We start from the raw sequence: 15,839 nt of genomic DNA, 5'->3' as shown, positions 1-15,839 counted from the left end.
GTTTCAAAACCAATGTATGAAAAAAAAATCAGTGGGAGTCAGCATACAGAGGTGTTCTTTGATTTCCTATCCAAGATGATGAATTTTGTAAGAGCTAGAATTCAGCCTTTAATTTGTATTGGGCCTCTTTCCATGCCCATAGAGGAGAGCTGCATAAGTAATTTTTAGGCAGTCCAGGCACAATCCAATAACTGAAATGCAATGGAAAGGGCTTCATGCCTCTCATGAAGCCAAGTCTGTATCCACAAACTCACCCTCAACAGTATGTCAGGGCCAGCTGTGCCTGCACTGACAAAAAAAAAAAACATATGCTCTGTGGAATTCCAAACCCTCTTTTGTCCCAAGCTATGAGGGGCAATTGTTCCCACCACTTAGGAACTTCTGATACATTCAGTAGTATCCATTTTGTGTATTCCTAAAAAACATACAGAAGCTGGAGCATTTACAGAAATGCTTTAAAAGTGATCAAATCAAGAATGAACCTGTTGCAATGGATGACTGTGCAAATAACAACACGGGCTGTAGACCTGAGATTGCAGCTATAGTTTTGGTTCCTATAAAAAGCATCATCAAGTCCAGCAGAGGCTTTAGAACAAAACCAAGTATTTTGAGTGAATTTCATTCTGTTATTTTTTCTGAAATAATGGAGTACTCAATAGGAATAGTAGCACTACTAGAGATATTGGAGTACAGGAAAAAGGGAACAAACCGTAGAAGAGTGGAGTGCAAAAGAAGGGAGAACAGACAAGAAGGAGAAGCAGTGGGAGCTTCCAGCACCACATAAAACCATTCCTGCCCTTCTCAGCCAAAGGGAGAACTGCAGGGATACCTGACCTGCTGATAGAGCAAAAGGCAATAGAAATAAAAGCACAACTCCAGAAACCCTCAGTAAAAGAATCTAAAGTATCGAGCTAACGAGGACAGAAAAGTAGTCTCAGTAGCAAGTACACTAAATAACAAGATAAAAATCAACTACAGTGGCAGGCAGAGAGAGTCACGAAAGAGTCAGAATCTAATGTTAATAAGATAAACTGCATTCTTCCATTTCATCAGCCTTTTCTTTACCAGGGAGCATGTGGTATCATGGCTGACAGGGGAAGCTTTTCCACTTTCAAACTTACTTGCCATGGGAAGCTGTTGACAAATAACTGTGGTTAATACCACAGCCTGTCACTTGTTTGGGAAGTGCTATTTGAAAATAAGTTAGTTAAGCACTGACTATTTTAAAATGACAGAGCAATAGGAAGGCAGAGATCAAGGGGGCAGGGAGAAGAATTCTGAGAGAAACTGAATGAGAATTTGAACTCATGAGTAGAAATCCTGCCCTCTGTGAACATAATAATGACTTTTCCACTAGTTTCAGTGAAGCAAAGATTACAGACAGCAACCTATGGACAAAAATTGAAAAACATTCTCCAGTCAGGCTTGACAGATGCCAGTGCAGAAACAATTATCCTGTAATACACAATATTCTAATCATAACATAACAGAAGAAGCAAATATTAAATCTGTTTTAAGTATTTCAAAGGCAGTTTGGAAGAATAATTAGAATCATACAGAAACGTGTGGTTATTGACACACTAAAATAGTTCAGGTCAAAGAGGTGTTGCTTAGAAACTGAATTTACAGGGAAAATTGAACATGCTCAGTGTTTTGCAAAAATCCAAGTATCATTCCTCGTCATGTACTGAAGTCAGATAATAACAAGAAGAAACAAACACATGAAAAATTAATAACATTAATTAATGTGTTAATGGGAAAACTGATGTGTTATGCACTCATGCTGAAGCCTGCATTTTTCAGAGAAAGGTGAATTAGCAACTGCCAGCTTCATTTCCCTGTGCTTTGCTTTTACAGCTGCTAGAAGCCTTGCAAAGTACTTGAAAAACTTGACCCTTCTCCAGCCTCCCTCGCATGAGTCACTCAACCTTCCTTCAGTCATTAGACTGCACTTCCTGCTGGGATCCAGCAGTAAAACAAATGAGAGACACCAGTTCTGGTCACAGTGATGGAGGTAATAAACCAGTGACAGGTATTTTTTATGAAATTTAAAACTAATTCCCATATATTTTACATATCGACTAAGTGCAAATCTGTGGTACTATCTTATGTAGAGCTCTATTTCAAAAGACATCTTGACATGCTCCAGTCCATTCCCTGTCTTGAAAGAATACTTTCCTTGGTTTTGCATGAAGGCAAAATAATTTCCTGCATTTTATATGCTTCAGCAATATTACAGACAAAAATATTAAATTGCTTTACTTATACATGTATAACAACTTGATTTTGATAAAACTGACAAGAGTAAATTTGAACCAAAATTTCACACATGAAGTTCCAGCCTTTCATATCATTATTAAATCCATGACAAATACTTCTTGAGAAGTTTGAATATTTCAGAAGTTGATTGCCAGTTCATCTTTTAGTTTCAATGATAACCTTCAGTTCTACCATGTCTTTCATATGTCTGCATTTTTGGGAAACCCCAGTTTCTTCCCCCAGGAAGTAAATCCCAAATTAAGCATCCATTGAGAGAACCAATCACACCTAGTCAGACAAAATTAATAACAAATTTACACTTTTCTGTCCATAGATCTTCCTGGTATTTTAGTTTCAAACTTGCCTAAAATTACACTAACTGTGCTAAAAGAACTCCTGTTCCCATAAATTCCTTGGGTTCATTCCACAGTGTACACAAGAGACTCATCCTTTTAAACTTCAAGGAGTTCCCATTGCAGTGTAGAAGAGAAAAATTCAGAGATTATGGAATAATCATCTCCAAATCGATCAATTTCCCCTGAAGGTAAAAAACTGAAAGAAAGAAAAAAGTTGAACAGTTCCAGCTTGCTTTCTTGAAGGGAAAGTACCCCCAGGGCGTGTTGTAGAATGATCCCGAACTCTTGCTCCCGATGCTTATTAAGAGCTCATAGATATCAGTTACACTACAGCATTCCAAAATTATAACCCCAGCTAAGGACTATGACCTCTTAGCACAAGTACAGGGATATAAAATTAGGAATATTATGGGTCCACACTAAGAAAGAATTAAACTCAACTATCAGTCATTTTGGGAGAGCAGTTGGAATAAATGGCATAGCTGGGGTCTTGCAAAAGACAGAGGAGCTTTAGTAAAAGGAACTTCAGGTTCCAGCATTTTCCATAGATGCAGCACCCTGATTTATACCTGATCATTACAACGGATTTCCACAACAGAAAAGGTGTCTTTTTTAAAAGGCACAATATATTGCTCAGAACACCCTGGGTAAATTAAAAGGTGCTTTCCCTTTGTCTTAAACCAGTAACTTACTAACTAACAGAGTCACCATATAGAAACAGAAGCGACTTTGCAACCATGTCAAACAGAATATTATGCCAAGACCAGGCAGGGACAGAAATGTTTTTAAGGACCTTTCTGCTCCAACAACTATTTTTTTTTCCCTAAAAAGTGGGGTTTTAGACCCTCCACATGATGCTTAAAAGGATAAACAAAGCCCATATGGGTGGTGTGTTAGTGAACTACCACATTGCCTGGAAGCCTTAACACTCTACAGCTGATTGTATAAACATGAATTAAGGTTTTTCTCCAACTGTATTAAGCAAAGTGTTAAAGAGCTGTGGGGCATTTTGTTATATTTGGTTTTCAAGCTATGAATTTAACTACTGAACATATAAGTAATGATAATCTGTTGTACCTCCCATTCTGTTCATTTCAAAATGGTAATTAAAGTGAGCACCAATAATAAAACCAGCAAGTATTTCAAGAAAATTATTTTAGAAGGTGAAGGAAATTCACCACTTAAAAAGGCTAATTTGTCATGGCAACAAGACCCATTTTGTAATACACTGACAATATATGACAAATATTCCAGTAAAATAGAAGCATAAAATAAACAACAGGTATTTACTCCAAGGTAATTGATTCTCTGAAACACTGTAGTCAGTATGGACTGTAGGTGTATATACATACATACAGGCAAGACAATCGTTATTTCATTTTTAATAGTGTGTCTATTAGAATCATACACATGAATTCCCATTGTACTAGGTAAAGGTCAGGGTAGCTATGACCCTGTATCAGCAGCAGCTTTACAATTCAAAGTCTGTATAGCTGAGGACTGTGAAAAACAAGACAAGCTTGGCCACAGGATCCATATTGATTACAACAGTAATTGGAAGGAACATAGTTATCATAGGGTAAGTAATGACTATTTTTTCTTCTTCACATATGTGCCAGTGTTGATGATTCCCCTACCCCCTCTGGTTCTTTCCCTGCAGGCAACCATCTTCCTTGGACAACAAGAATTAGGAATTTCAGCTGCATAGATCAAATAGTGATTATAGTACTGCTTTCCCAAAACAGGAATGAGCACGGATGGTTACGTCCTGCACAGAATGCCTGATAAAGGTCAGTGGATTACCTCATGTCATCACCTGGCAGATCTCAGAAATTGGAGCTGCTTCTCAAGCAGGCAGGAGATGTCACTTGAACACTCAGAGAGCAAGGTAACTTTTCAATGGGAAAGTCACAGTAGCCAAACAGTAATGCAGAGAGATACCCTGTACTGCCCATTTGGAAATGCTGTGAGGAAACGGCTTGACCTTTAGAACACCCAGCAGTGGCTATAAATAAATGGAACAACAGACTGTCACTGTAATAAAGCAAAGTTCTGGATCTAGCCAGGACTGATTTTCAACAGAGTGCCAGGGAGGCATTTGAACTAACTCTGAAAAAGCCAGGGAGCTGGCCAAGTCAGTGCTTCGAAACAGGGGCAGTGACATAGGGTTAGCTTGGAAACCACAAAATATCAAAGTTAGAAGAGTTTTGGTTTGTCATAAAAAGAGAATTTATTACATTATCATGGATCCTCCCAGAACCTAATGATACTGCACTCACCCACAACAGAATGTCAGGTGCTCCCAGTTAATGCTCTCATAGTTGTATGTCAAAAGAGCACCACATAGGTATATTCTCTGCTGTAGCCTAGGACTATGACTGTAAGTCATTCTGCTAAGCACAGCTTGGGAAGAAGCTAAACCAAGGTATATTGTTTATGTAAAATGCTGGTTTTTCTCAAGGGAGATCTTACTGCTTTCTATAGCCACCTGAAAGGAGGTTGTAGCCAGGTGGGATAGGCCGCTTCTCCCAGGCAACAAGCAACAGGACCAGAGGAAATGGCCTGAAGCTGTGCCAGGGGAAGTTCAGGTTGGACCACAGGAAGAAATTTTTCACTGAAAGGGGGTTAAGTACTGGAACGGGCTGCCTATGGAAGTGGTGGAGTCACCATCCTTAGAAGCATTCAAGAAACAACTGGACATGGCACTCAGTGTTATGGTTTAGTTGACGGGGTGATGTTCACTCCAAGACTGGATTCAATGATCATGGAGATCATTTCCAACTTTAATGATTTTATGATTCTAAACCAGACTCTGGGTGACAGATACATGGTCATACTTTAAGCCTGCAAACCAATGTATTGTTGTCTTCAAGATTCACTTCTATCTTCACTGAAAGTTTTAATTGTGAACGTCTGAGCAGAAGTCATCAAATGCTTGGTTCATGTGTGTGACAACCAAGTCCCAGGATGGCTGGATTCACGTTCCAGACAAGAATGTATGCCTTGGGTGTTAAGAGCAATTTGGACCAGCTCTGCTGCCTACTCTGTTTGCCCAGTAAGCCTTGAGAGCCCCATACAAGATCCCAGATTATTTAAGTGTGAAAGATAGCAGAGGTACAGTTCTACCAAGAACTAGACCTGGTAGCCCCTGTGCTGGGGCTGCCTACACCAAACCCCTTTGCCAATGAGAGAACTACAGTCTCCAGTTGAGCAGTTTCTGAGCAGTTGAGCAGGAGTCCTGAGCCAGCAAGGGAGTGTCTCTGTCCGTGGTACTCACGGAAGCAATGGGGCCCTCACTGGTGCAGGGCTGTGGGATCAGATCTGATACCTTGAAATTGTGTTGGGAATTCAGGTTCCCATGGTGCAAAGTCTTTGGTGGACATGTGGAGCAGATAAACCAACCAAAACTCTTTCTAGAACGTGCTAAGAAAATCAACAGCCTTTTTAGTGGTAGAAAATCAGGCTAGAATAAGAGGAAAATAGGAAGAAAAATTGAGGGAAAATATCAATGAAAGATATACAGGAAGCACTCAAATTCTCTTGGAAGACACTGCTATCTTATTCTCCCACCTCTTGTAAGCGCCAAGAGTCCTGGCACTTACAATTAATACTCACAAACAGGTTTGCTACAGGGGTCCCCCAAGTCAAAAATAACAGTTCCATAATACAGACCATCAGCTGCTTTCTATTACAGGGGGTCACTGACAGACAACTCAGGAAGTGCTACAGGCTGCTTTTAAAACACCCAGGAGACGAAGATCTACTGGTTTCATGACTGATTAACAATCTCAAGAGCAGAGATTAATGGTTTCCAAGCAAAAGGGAAGAGGTTTATGCCTCCTTGCTCATGTTGGCTGTTCATCATGGATCCTCAAGATAAGCACAGGGATTTTGAACAACAGTCAGAAGGCTGTGCTTTCTACTTTCACAGCTTCCAGCTGCAGTGTATACAAGTTCCCTCCATATCTAAGAATAATTTTCACAGAGTTTTGATACAAAAATCTAGGTACACCATTATCAAGACCTTCATCTATCCTCGATAGAAGAATGAAGTTTTGCATATGAACTTCTGTATGGCAGACTCTGTATAGCCTTGGCCATTCAATACTGCATATAAATCTTCCATCCACGTTCAGTAAGAAGCTTTACATTGCTCTTTGAATTCAAAATTTAAATCTTCGGAGGCAGAAGCTGTAATTACCACCCTATTCCCCTTCTGCCCCAAATATCAAGGATTTGGAGTTGCAGATACAGGTCCTGGACCAAAAAATAATGAAAGGATGTGAGGCTACAAATTACAAATTGCAAATGTGGTTGGCTGGGACAAGAAACTGGAGATAAGCATCTGCTTTCCACTATCTGTCAAACAGAATATCATGTTGTAGAAAAGAAGTTAGAAGTTTGTGGTTTGAATCAAATGGAAAAGTGGAAGTATGTCTCTCTAATACAGCAAAGGAAAGAGAGGCCTGAGCTCAAGTCCCCAGTCCAAACACTGTTTGTCTTTTATTCAATAACTATTTAATGTAAAATCCATATGCAGTCCTTGGTGCAGGAATTCTCTAGAGAAACAGAATGGCTCTCTCAAGTGAAGTAACTGTACTTGGCAAACAGTGCTTGGCAGTGTGCCACCAACTGCAATGAAGCAGATGAATATGCTTTTGGTGCATCATATACTTAACTTCTTAGGGTTCTTGTCCTCAGAAACACTTTGATCAAGCTCTGATTTTTTTCTGTGATGCTGAAATGACCAAGGAGTATAGCCATGTATCTTTTCTCCACACATGTAGTGGAAACTGAAAAAGTAATGACAAGAAATGCAATATATTTGGCCAGGATTCTTTTGCTAGCAGGCAGGATTCTTTTATTCTAGGTAGGATATCAAAGCATGGTAACACCAAGTGTTCACAAGATTTGTCTCGTGGTCTCACTGTGCACAGCATACATCCTTTGGGACAAAATCCCCTGGAAAGTTTTCAAGTATTCTAGTGAAGAAGATGGTCTTGGCATTGCCAACTCATTCAGAAATATGAAAGACACTAGGAAGAAAAGTGGAATCTCCAGTGGAATCTCCATTGCCTCCTGTTTGCTAAGTCCCTGATCACTCACAGTGCATGCTGTCTGTGAATCTGTTAGGTACCACAAGCTCTCATATGTAAACACGAAAGTGTTTCTCAGGATGATGACGAAAATTAATTTTGGTCATAATTAGAAATACTGACTTATCTAGGACTTATTCCACCCTTGTAATACTCCAGTGCTGATGGAGACCAGCGCTCGGAACAACGGACCCCTAATACAGTTCTGGAACTCTTTTCAGAGGGCATCAGAGAGGAATCTCTGAGCAAGGCTAGAGAGCAGGACTGCATCTTTTCATTGGCAGGGGATACACACAGCTATGACTAGTAACCTTTTCAACATCACAAACAGCTTAGGTGATAACAGGAATGGCTATCAGCTCTACCTGACATACTTACTCAACCTGTCAGAGCTCTAGAACTAAGGCAGAGCCCAAAGCATAAGATGGAGTCTACCTAACCACCTAAAGGTACAATAAAGATTCCCAGTGGAGAAATACCTAACGTATTTTCCCTCAGGACACCCTTAGCGTTGAAGCTACAACTGTATATGATTCAGTAGCCTGCTTTCAGGCAAGTTTTGTAGACTGTGAGGCCAACAGAGCGAGTAGGGAAGTCCTGTAACATGCACTGTGTCTATTCATGCTCAGGTGGAGAATGGCAGATTGTGTGCCAGCATGTCCACTTCTGCTGAGTTATTCAGCCACTCGGCCAACTAGATTGTTCACTGCATGTTTATGCTTCTTGTTCTAGTATTACTCAGGTTATGGCTGAGATTTCTGATGCCAAATTGACCTACAGGGTCTAGAAGCTTGAGCTGGATACCTCTGTGCACGGAGCCAGCCAGTGGAAAGGAAGGTCTCACACAGACATGGGAGACTTCATAAAGCAGGATCCCTGAGGACTGAAAGGGAAAATAAACAGCACAAAGCACTGTGCAGGGAAAAGGGATTATAAATCAAGCTGGAGAAAATAAAAACACGTGTCTGACACATTGTGTCCTACCAACAGCATATATGGCAGCAAGGCAAAAGGTTAAGTGTCCTTTCCTAGTGGCAGAAGAGAAGAGAAGATGCAGTTGAGGGTTTCTCAGTAGAGGACCATGTCTGATCCTGCATTCAAATTTCTCCAGTGAGACCCAAACTGACATATACTAGAAAGACATCAGGCTCATAGCCATGCTAATTGGACCCTTTGCTTATAAACACATTATAGAGGATGACAATGTGCAAGTGGCTTGAGTTATTAAATTAAATGCTTCAGGAAGAATACAGTGTGAAAAGCATTAACATCAGAGAGCAGAGAGAAGCACTATTAAATCCATATTTTTATTGCCAATCTTTTGTATTGACTAAATGAATATAGCTCAGCATCTTACCTATCCTTGGTTACAAGTATCACAAAAAATTTTTTGGAACTTTTCCCCCCATTTATCCATTATCTGTATTCCACAAACATCACAGGAATTGTCAGCAATTAACATAAATAAATCATCACCTTTTCAGAGAAAGCTTCAGTTCAAGAATTTCAGATGATAGCAAAAAATATTACTAAATAGCTCATGAAGGGCCTGTTCCATCCCTCACTGAAGTCAATGGGAATCTTTTCACTGACTTCAATGGACACTGGATCAGACCCAAATTGAAAAGATCAATAGCACACATATTAGGATGAAAGAGCAGCTATGCCCTCCTCCAGAAAAAAGAACATTCAAACAACAGATTACAGAAAGGAACCAGTTGGGGAGGACTTTTTTCTCCTCCTTTGAAAAAAATCTGCAAGAGAGCATCAATTCAAGATCCTGAGACCTGAATCTCACAGAGTTGTGAGTAACTCTCATCTTCCACTGTCCTCTGAATAGGTGGGGGTGACTGACACTTTGAGAGATTGGGAGCACTGTTTAATAAACCAGCTCTCTTCCCCTCATTCCAATCCTTGGTTGAGAGTACAAAATAAAGATTTAATAAAACAATTTACTCCTTCCACTGAACTGTCAAAACTTCAGAGAAACACATCTGATATCTTCAAATACAAAAAACTAGAAGCTCAAATATCAATTAGAGCACCTTAAGTGGCAGGCCCGATTCTCAAGCATGTTACAAGGTTGGTAGAACTAGGGGCAGTCAAAACACTGTGACACTCAAATGTAGTGTTTCATATTCAGGGTTTTACTAGAGGGTAAATGTGCCTTAAACCATTGTTTTTTCATCCTATTTGTTCCATCAACATAATTGTTGATTTTACCCAATATAACTAAATGGAAAAAGACCATACAACTGGATTGACGTGCACAGTTCGTAAATTCTCAGTGTTGTTCCCTATGCATCTCACAGAGCATCTCAGTGAAGCTCAGTAGAATCCAGAAAAGCTGCAGCAGCTGGCTCAGCCATCTAAAGAAAAGAGTTTGGAGGGCTTTGTAACTTAAATGTGGCATCCAGAGGATGATGCCCTGGCATTTTTACATAATGCCTGAGATTAAGACTGGAAAAATCTCATCAAAATAGATGATACACTCTGCCCTCCTCTAGAGAGGACATAGTTGATCCAAACAGCAGAATACAGTAGGAAAAAAGTAAATTTTTTTTAAACCTCTTGCCTTTCATTAACAACTTAGTGACAGACTTATTAGTAGTCACCTTAAGAGTGTCTCCTAATTTCAGTGGGACTCCTCCAAAATGAGACAACCAGACAACTGTATAAGACCCTGTTGCACCAGGGGACTGTAATGAGAAAGGGAAGGCACAACCAGCCCTTCTTGATAACACTTGCTTTTAAAAAATCTTTGAGCATGGCACCCAAAGGTGCTTGTGGAAGAGAAAGACAAGAGTCCAGGGAGTTTTACTACAATGCTATAAGCAAACCTTATTTTTGTCAAATATATATTGTGTTTCAGAAAAGAAAGGCTTCTTTCTGTCAACTGTTTGTCACAGATTATCTAGGAATAATCTCATCCAATGAGGTTGTTTTGAATAATGTGTCCCTAGTGTGAGGTCACACATGCACCCTAGGACCCTGCATTGAATCTACCTCACTAACAACTGTAATATTATTTTGCTTAAGAAGAAATCCTCAACTTCAGCCACGTCATTCAGGCCCCCTTTTCAACGCTAAGGGTGTATTTAGGTCATTTATATTTAGAAACAGAGGACAGTTGGCTTTTTGTCAACTTTGTACTCAGAAGGGTGTGTAGTTTCAGTTTTTGTTCACTTAGCTTTCAAACAGCCTGGTCTCTACCCATTCACTATCACAAGTTTCCTTGAAAGAGAGGCAAAGATATTTTTAGGAACTTAATTTTCTTCAAGATTTATTCTTATTTCCCCATCCTCTGCTATCGTATGGGTATTCCTACCTTCACACATGCACCTCAGCTTGATTAATCCAGCACCTTTATTTTCTCTCATTTAGCAGCACAGCTCTCAGCAAGAACTGCTGTGTTCAAGAGCAGTGGTCCAGGATTCTTCCTATTTACTGCTCCCCTCACCTGCTTTTCTTCAGTTTCTTAACCCAACTATGCAAGCACTGCTCAATGCATTCTGCTTGCAGCTTTAAATCAGAGAAAACACTTGGTAGAAGGGGGCAGCAACTAACTAACCAGAAAGGAGAGACAGCTGTATCAGAACAAGGTAAAAAACCCACAGGGATGAATAAATGGGATCTGAGACAGTGAAGGGGAGGGCCAGGGGACTCAGGAAGGGTGTGTGCTTTCTTGGAGAGGAAAGGAAGAGACAAGTTAAGCCACTAATTTTCAACACAGAAAGAGAAAAAGAAAGAAGTATAAAGAAAACAAGAGAAAAATGTTTAAGTTATTTAAAGTCAAGAGAGCATATCCATACTGCCAGAAATCATGAGCACTGTAGAAAAATACATTCTGGAAGTTTGTAGGAGTGATTAGAAAATGATTGAATTGATTGTATCTCAAGTCAGAAATACATTTTACAGGCAAGAAAAGGCAAAGCAATATATTAATAAAAGTAAATACTTCTTGTGGCAGCAGATTTTCATCTTCCATAATTTGAAGTGAGGATTAAAATCATTTGACAGATCCACATTACTTCCTCAACCTTTTTCTACTCTTTCCCACTTATTCCTCTTCTGCTCGTCATCTTTTCAATCTCAAGAGTGGTACTGCTATCTGACTTTTATGTCTCATTCTGACAAGGCTTAGCCTATGGACCTATTGGAACCAAAATTCAGGAAGCTCTCCAAACATAAGCACACACAGATACTTTCTAAATGGAAAGGGAATATTCTCACTTGCAAAGTCACAATAAATAAAGGTTTTTAACAAAAAGTACATTTTACAGGGTACAGGCTAAAAATAAATCACTAATTAAAAATATAAGTGCCTTTCTCTTGACACTGAGCCTGTTTAGACCTACAGTGTGTACCTTTCAAAAAACCTACTATATTTAAATTTAGCTGATTTCACATGGTGTTCCCAGTTAGGGGGCGGTCTACAATAATTTCAATGAGGAATCTAGGTGCTAGACAGGTCCATTCAAACAGCTCTACTCAGTTCAGTAGTATCTGATCAGCACTCAGTTCTGCCCCTTCACCGAAGCCAAGATCTTATTTTCCCCTTTAACAATTTGCTTAATTCCTCTCAACTTTCAGTTACTGATCATGTACAGTCATTTGTATTTAACAGATTAGAGTAACACAACATCCAGCTCAATCTACAACAAGCCATTGTACAAATTCATTCATTATGTGACATTATGCCACTTAAGCCCCACTTAAAAATGCCCTCTGAATTTACAAATGACCTAGCAAAATACATGTAGAGGCAAACCATAGAAAGCTGTACTATATGCATCTAGAAAACACACACAACAGTCATATATCCTTTGGTATTAAGGAAATTTAAAATGCTCCATTTGCAGCATAATCCTGTCCCAAAATCTGTTTATAAAGGTCTCAATCAAGCATTCAAGTGCAGGAAAAAAATAACTGAAAAAGGAGGGGTATCAGAAGCAGAGGATGGGAATCAGAAATAGAGCAGTGCACAGAGTCACAAAGTGATAAGTATTGTTTACCTGTCAGTTGACATTGATTAATCTTGTGTTCTGTGATATCGCTCAGTGACTCAAACACCTGGAGGCAGCTGTCACAGCTGTGCACAGCTTCTTCTTCTAACTCCTCCCCTTCATCCGGCCTTTTCTTACAGTCTAGCACATCTCCATCTTCTGCCTTGTCTTCTAGTTTACAGTTAGGGTCTGAAAGAAAATCAAGACTGTGATGTGACTGTGATGTGTAAGAAGAGAACATTCAAGAAGAAAAAAAATCAAAATAGGCTGTTGTGCTAATGATATGAAGAAAACTATTTGGCATGAGCCTGCAGCACACTGTAGAATTTATTGCTAAATAAGCAGGAGAGGGTTTTTTTCTTTCATTTTTTTCTACTCTCAATGAAAAGCAAATCTTCCTTCTACTCCCACAAATGCAGCTCTGTTTCTCAGTCAGGCTATTCTTCCATGCTTCAGTGTTAGAATTGTCAATTTTATCACAGCTATTGAAGCTGTTTTGATCATCGTAAGAAAGGATAAACCACCTATGCAATTAGTTTTTCAATGAAAAGAAAAATCAGATCAATGAGTGTGCAGGAACTTCTTTTCACTGTTAACTACAGCGTTTCACAGGAAATTACCAGAATTAAGAGACTAACAAATTTGATTTACATAAACATGAAATTAATCTTGATTTTACAACCCACTGCAATACTAAATTACCACACTATTTGACACAAACAAAGCCTTGAAAAGCTTATACCCTGGGTCAAAATGCTACTCATGCTCTGAACTCGTGTATGAATTAAAGACAGTGCTCATCAAGATCTTGTGTTTGCCAGATTATGGAAAACTGGAAACTAACTACTCTTGTATAGAAGCTATAGAGTGAACAGAGAAAGCTTTGCCTGTTTGACATAATAACAGGCACTTGGGGGATAACAGGATAGCTCAAGCCTCAGATCAGCAGTCCTGAGCCCAGCTGAAGCTTCTAACTGGAAGAAATGTGCAGCCTCATCAACGACCCATGTGTGCAGAGACATCTCACAGCTCACTGCACTGCCTCAGTTCTGCAGATGACCAGCTCAGTGAGATAATGAGTAGCCTAGAACTTTTCTTCCTCCTCTGAGGAGGAACACAGTAGCTTTAACTACTCCTGACTTTTTGCCCATTTTATTAAAAGCGTCCCTCAAAGACAGAAATAAAACAATCTGTCTGTCCTAATAAAGCAAGCTGGCACTTAACTTTGTTTTTCCTTGGGAACCACAGTACAACAAGTGAAATGCAGAAGAAAAATGGTTGTGCACATTCCAGCAAAAGGAATGCAAGTGTTTCACTACTTTTCCCTTTTCTGCTTTGGCTGCTTCATCTTTACTTTTAGATATTTGAGAGAGCTGAGACTGAAACAAGTCATTTTAGAAAACAAGGATGAACTCAATAATAGGCTATTGTGCAAGTACATTTTAAGATGTTACACTCTTTCTAAGCAGGTGAGTGACCAGGAGTAGGCTCCGTGGCCAGGGGAACAGAGATGTGGTATCTGTGAACACACCTTATTTAGCCTTGAATTTGATTAGGATCCTGCACAACTCCTTGGAAGAAGAGAAACTAGAACGTGCCAACATTACATTCATATCAGCTGTAGAGTGGTGTGTGAAGAAGAGCAGGAAGGCAATTCCACTATAAACCACTCACATCCACTCTCAGAACCCTACAGTCATCTGGGCACAGCCATTCCTGTATTTCTTGCTGCCCACAATCAAGGTCAGAGCTCTCATCATCTCTCTGTATCCTTTGGTCCATACTGCTACACCCTGCCCTTCAACTGTGCAAACACAGATGGACCCGCAAGCAGAAACTGGAAATGACCCATGTCAGGAAGTCTTTCTCATGCCATGTGGCTTGTGATCAAAACCGAGGAATTTCTTTGACAGGGGTAAAGGGCAGTATTTATTTTTAAGGGAATTACATTACAGAGAGAAAACAGATTATTTTTTAAAAATAAAAAACATGTTCTGAAAGCAAAAATACATTTGCTGTGCAAAAGCCCTGTCTATACACTGAGTCCTTACATGACAAATTACATCCACAAGGTTCTTTCAAGAGTGGAAATTTCCACTTGGACAGATACTTCCAAATATAAAAGTAGTCTGCAAATTTACCAAAAAAGGTATGCTAATTATAAAAAATTTTATAGCATTTTAGACATTACTAAATATTCTAAATCTAATAACATCCATTGCTGCTTCATTTTCCAAAATAGTTAGAAAGATTAATAAAAACAGCTAGGAGATCTCCAGGTTCTAAACAGTTCAGAAAATGAAATAATTGTCTTAACTGTTGCAAACTGACCCCAACATCATTAAACACTTGTTGGAAGCCAGCACGTGCACACTGCATACTACTAGTTGTTCAGCTCAAGCTCCCAGTTTCATCTCATAAAATTGACAGCACTCAGGGAAATGTGGGCACTAGGTCTGAATTTTAACATGACTATTTAAATGCTGCACATAAAGTTTACAGACCTGTTTGTTTTAAAATAAGGGTAGTGTCTGACTCTGCTCTAAGTACAGTGCTGAAGGAAAGAAAAGGGAGGGGAGGGAATTCTCGAGACTCACTATTCAGAAACACTTGCATTTCACAGGAATTCAGCAACACATACACAAACCTAGCTACACATGCACCCCTTAGTGCACAAAAGCCTAAAGGATCACTCAATTTAAAGCTTCATACTTAGCGACCAGTTATTAAAATTAGAATCATTTTAAGACTAATAATGTTTTGCTTCTCCTTCTGCATTTGCAGATATAAATTCTGTGGGGACAGAAGTCAGTTAAGCTTATTCCCTTCTGCTGCAACTTTAGAATACATGCTCTAGCCAACTGGCACATTTGTTTTTAGGTCAACACTTAAGTGGGACCCTCTGGGACCTAGGTTCGAGTTTAGCCTATGACAGCTTTGTGAAATGAGTTCTGGCAGTCTCAGCCCCTCTCAATGAATGTATTTCCACTGTGATCTGCTTCTGTGAAGAGATGTCACCATCAAAATAAAAAGATGTTTAAGGAGAGCAAATATCATTTGGAGGTTTTGTGAATAGATAGGTGTTTATTTTTCAACAACAAATGTCTTCCATCAAGAGCTGG

At 39.4% G+C, this 15,839-nt stretch overlaps 1 protein-coding gene across 13 annotated transcripts in view; it reads right to left on the bottom strand.

Moving 5' to 3' along the window:
* The window catches only part of ZNF521 (zinc finger protein 521), a 229,736-nt gene that overhangs the window by 192,422 nt on the left and 21,475 nt on the right, over positions 1 to 15,839 (bottom strand). For all 13 annotated transcript variants that reach the window (XM_077783929.1, XM_077783921.1, XM_077783925.1 and 10 more), the window contains one exon: positions 12,727 to 12,906. In XM_077783929.1, coding sequence (XP_077640055.1) covers positions 12,727 to 12,906 — 180 coding nt within the window. The remainder of the gene's footprint in view (positions 1 to 12,726; positions 12,907 to 15,839) is intronic.

The sequence above is a fragment of the Lonchura striata genome, chromosome 1, assembly GCF_046129695.1.
Source record: "Lonchura striata isolate bLonStr1 chromosome 1, bLonStr1.mat, whole genome shotgun sequence".
Lineage (NCBI taxonomy): Eukaryota > Metazoa > Chordata > Aves > Passeriformes > Estrildidae > Lonchura > Lonchura striata.
Note: the sequence above shows the minus strand (reverse complement) of the source record. Positions and strands in the feature narration are given on the sequence as shown.